The 2,697-nt window shown below is 39.0% G+C and overlaps 1 protein-coding gene across 1 annotated transcript; it reads left to right on the forward strand.

Moving 5' to 3' along the window:
• The first annotated feature begins 369 nt into the window (after positions 1-369).
• On the forward strand, positions 370-2,125 carry LOC137345138 (probable G-protein coupled receptor 139). Its single transcript, XM_068008608.1, has 3 exons — positions 370-439; positions 829-1,702; positions 1,933-2,125. The coding sequence occupies exons 1-3, from the start codon at positions 370-372 to the stop codon at positions 2,123-2,125; spliced, it is 1,137 nt and encodes a 378-aa protein (XP_067864709.1).
• The last annotated feature ends 572 nt before the right edge of the window (positions 2,126-2,697 follow it).

A 2,697-nucleotide genomic window follows, 5' to 3' on the forward strand; every position in this document is an offset into this window, starting at 1 on the left:
CAGATCCTGCCTTATTTTACTAAAATTCACTCTCCCCCAATCCAAAACCTTTTTTTGCAACTTGTTTATTTCTTTCTCCATAACAAGCTTAAATTGTACCATGTTGTGGTCGCTATCACCAAAATTCTCCCCCACCCACACATCAACCACCTTTCCAGCTTAATGTTAAACTTTTCCCTTGTCCTGAACTGTCAGAAAAAAACAACTTACCAAGTGTATTTGTTAACTGACTACAACCAATGCTAATTATGATGAAAGCCAATTGACACCTTGGAGGATAAATGTGAGTATAAATATAGGCTCCCTTGCACAAGCTCAGATGTGCTCCAGTACTTTAACTCCGACAGCTTTCATCCATTCCCACATAAAATGGGGAAACCAGCTATTCTGTTGATGAAAGACATTTACTATCCATTTGTCGCAGCCCTGGGTGTCCTCGGTAAGCTATTATAAACTATTTGTTCATAATCTGTGTTGACTTATCTCCCTGTTTAAACCACATGTTGAATAAGAAAACGTGTTTCCCCGATGTCGGCATTACACTGTCGGTGGTTATGGAGCAAACTTGTGATGGGTGTCCAAACTTTCTCTGTTTCCCTTACTCTGATAGCCTAACTGATGTTTCCTATAAAAAGAATCAAGTGTCACCCGTGCACAGTGAGTGCTACAGTAGCTCATTAAAATATATAGGCAGGTTTCCCAGGAAATGGCTCCACTGCTAATCCTATATAATCACACTGAATGGAGTAAAATGCTGTCAATAAATATCACCACATGTATTTCAAACAGACACTAAAACATTATTTATCTCTTGTCTCTTTCTTACAGTGAACTTGGTGACAATTATGATTCTCTCCCGAAGAAATTGCGGCCTTTCCAAATGTATTTCTGTTTATATGGTGGCCATGGCAACAGCAGATCTCCTGGTTCTGATCATCAACGTGATCGTGTATCGTATTTTCAGTTATCACTTTCCACTTTCTTTCCTGTCTTACACTCCCGTGTGTAGGATTATTATATACGTGACAACTATCAACTTTGATTTGTCTGTTTGGTTCACAATCTCCTTCACGTTTGACCGTTTTGTAGCTGTCTGTTTCCAGAAGGTTAAAACAAGATATTGTACAACAAGAACTGCAGGCGTGGTTATCACAGTGTTCTGTTTCTTGAGTTTGTTCAACAATATTCCCTTTTTATTTGCATACGAACCTGAGCAAATAATTAACAATGTGCAGTGGGGCTGTCAGGCAAGAGTGGATTTATTTTCTTCACCACTCGGTGCAGCGTGGGTCTGGTTTCACAGCGCCTGGCTCGTTTGGTTTCCTTTTACTTTAATTATCTCATTTAATTGTTCAACCATTGGACGTATTTTAGTGGCCAATAGAACGCGCAGGAAACTCCGGGGTAATAGGAGTGAGAATCACAGTGATTCAGAAATGGAGAGCCGCAGGAAATCCATTATTTTATTGTTCACTGTATCGGGCAGTTTTATACTGTTGTGGTTGACAGCTGCCGTGAGTTTTGTCTCGACCAGACTGACAAACACCAATTATTACCGTGGTGACCGCACAGCCCCTGGATATATCGCCACTGAAACTGGAACTTGCCTTAAATTTTTGACTTGTATTCAAAATCCATGTATTTATGTAGCGACTCAGAGGAAATTCAGAGAAGAGCTGAAGAATGTGTTGAAATCTCTCTGGTCAGTAATTTTGAGATTAGTTAGAAAATGCGGATAAAATTAGAGGGAGCTTGTTCACATCTGAAGCTCAATTTCAAATAATTCCCCATCATTCCCACGTCCTTCTTTTCGGTAATGTGAAAAGTAGATTCGCTCTTACGCGCACTGTTTGCAGCAGTTTGATACCTTCATGACATTCGTTCTTCACACCTCCTTCACTGAGTAAACATAACTTACTCCTGTAAATTCAGCACATTTCAAGTTCACGTTTCAAAGATAATAATGATGGGTTTCAGCAGTGGCGTCGGATATGTGAGTAACAGAGAGAACAGCCTTATATTGGGCAGCGACATCTTATTTCATCAATCAGGCTTCAGGAAACAATCAATGATCCTGCGATTGTCCATATTGATAACATTCCGAGAAGTTTGTTGTGAATATTGATCCTCATTCCTCATTGATAATGGAACCGGGATCTTGTCACATGATGAGTTTTCGAATGGAGGAATCTGTCAGACACTAATTAATGTGACATTTCACCTCTTTTGCTCCAGATATTTAATTAACATGTCGATTGTACACTGACTGGTGTCTCCCACTCATCAAAGGTTGAGCCTTCTTTCTGTGCTGTCGAGAACAGTATCAGAAGAAATAGTATTGCTGTTTAATCTCATTTTCATAACTGAATGTTATAGGAATGTAGCAATGAATAAATTGTTATAAACTTAAATATTACATTCTCAGAAAGTTATCTGTAAAAACAAACTTGCCAGAAATTCAAAAAAAAGTCAAACTGATGGAGTAGTTCATGTTGAGCAGCACGTCTGCAGACAGGCAGAATTAATCGTTTTGGTAATCATCGTCTTATCATGCGGTTGCATAGTATTCCAAATAATAATTGAATAAATTCCAGGAACTTTGAATCAGTTACAAGATTTTCATCTGTCATCTCTCTTCAATCTGCCAGGAACGTCAAAGAATAGGAGCAGGTTCTCAATGAAAAGGAGCTGCAGGGT

Source organism: Heterodontus francisci, chromosome 28 (genome assembly GCF_036365525.1).
Source record: "Heterodontus francisci isolate sHetFra1 chromosome 28, sHetFra1.hap1, whole genome shotgun sequence".
Taxonomy (NCBI): Eukaryota; Metazoa; Chordata; class Chondrichthyes; order Heterodontiformes; family Heterodontidae; genus Heterodontus; species Heterodontus francisci.

Excerpts from the sequence above, each read along its gene's own strand:
- LOC137345138 (XM_068008608.1), top strand. The coding sequence starts at position 370 with ATGGGGAAACCAGCTATTCTGTTGATGAAAGACATTTACTATCCATTT. Across the intron at positions 440-828 it reads CGCAGCCCTGGGTGTCCTCG|TGAACTTGGTGACAATTATG; the intron begins GTAAGCTATTAT and ends TCTTTCTTACAG. Across the intron at positions 1,703-1,932 it reads AATGTGTTGAAATCTCTCTG|CACATTTCAAGTTCACGTTT; the intron begins GTCAGTAATTTT and ends CTGTAAATTCAG.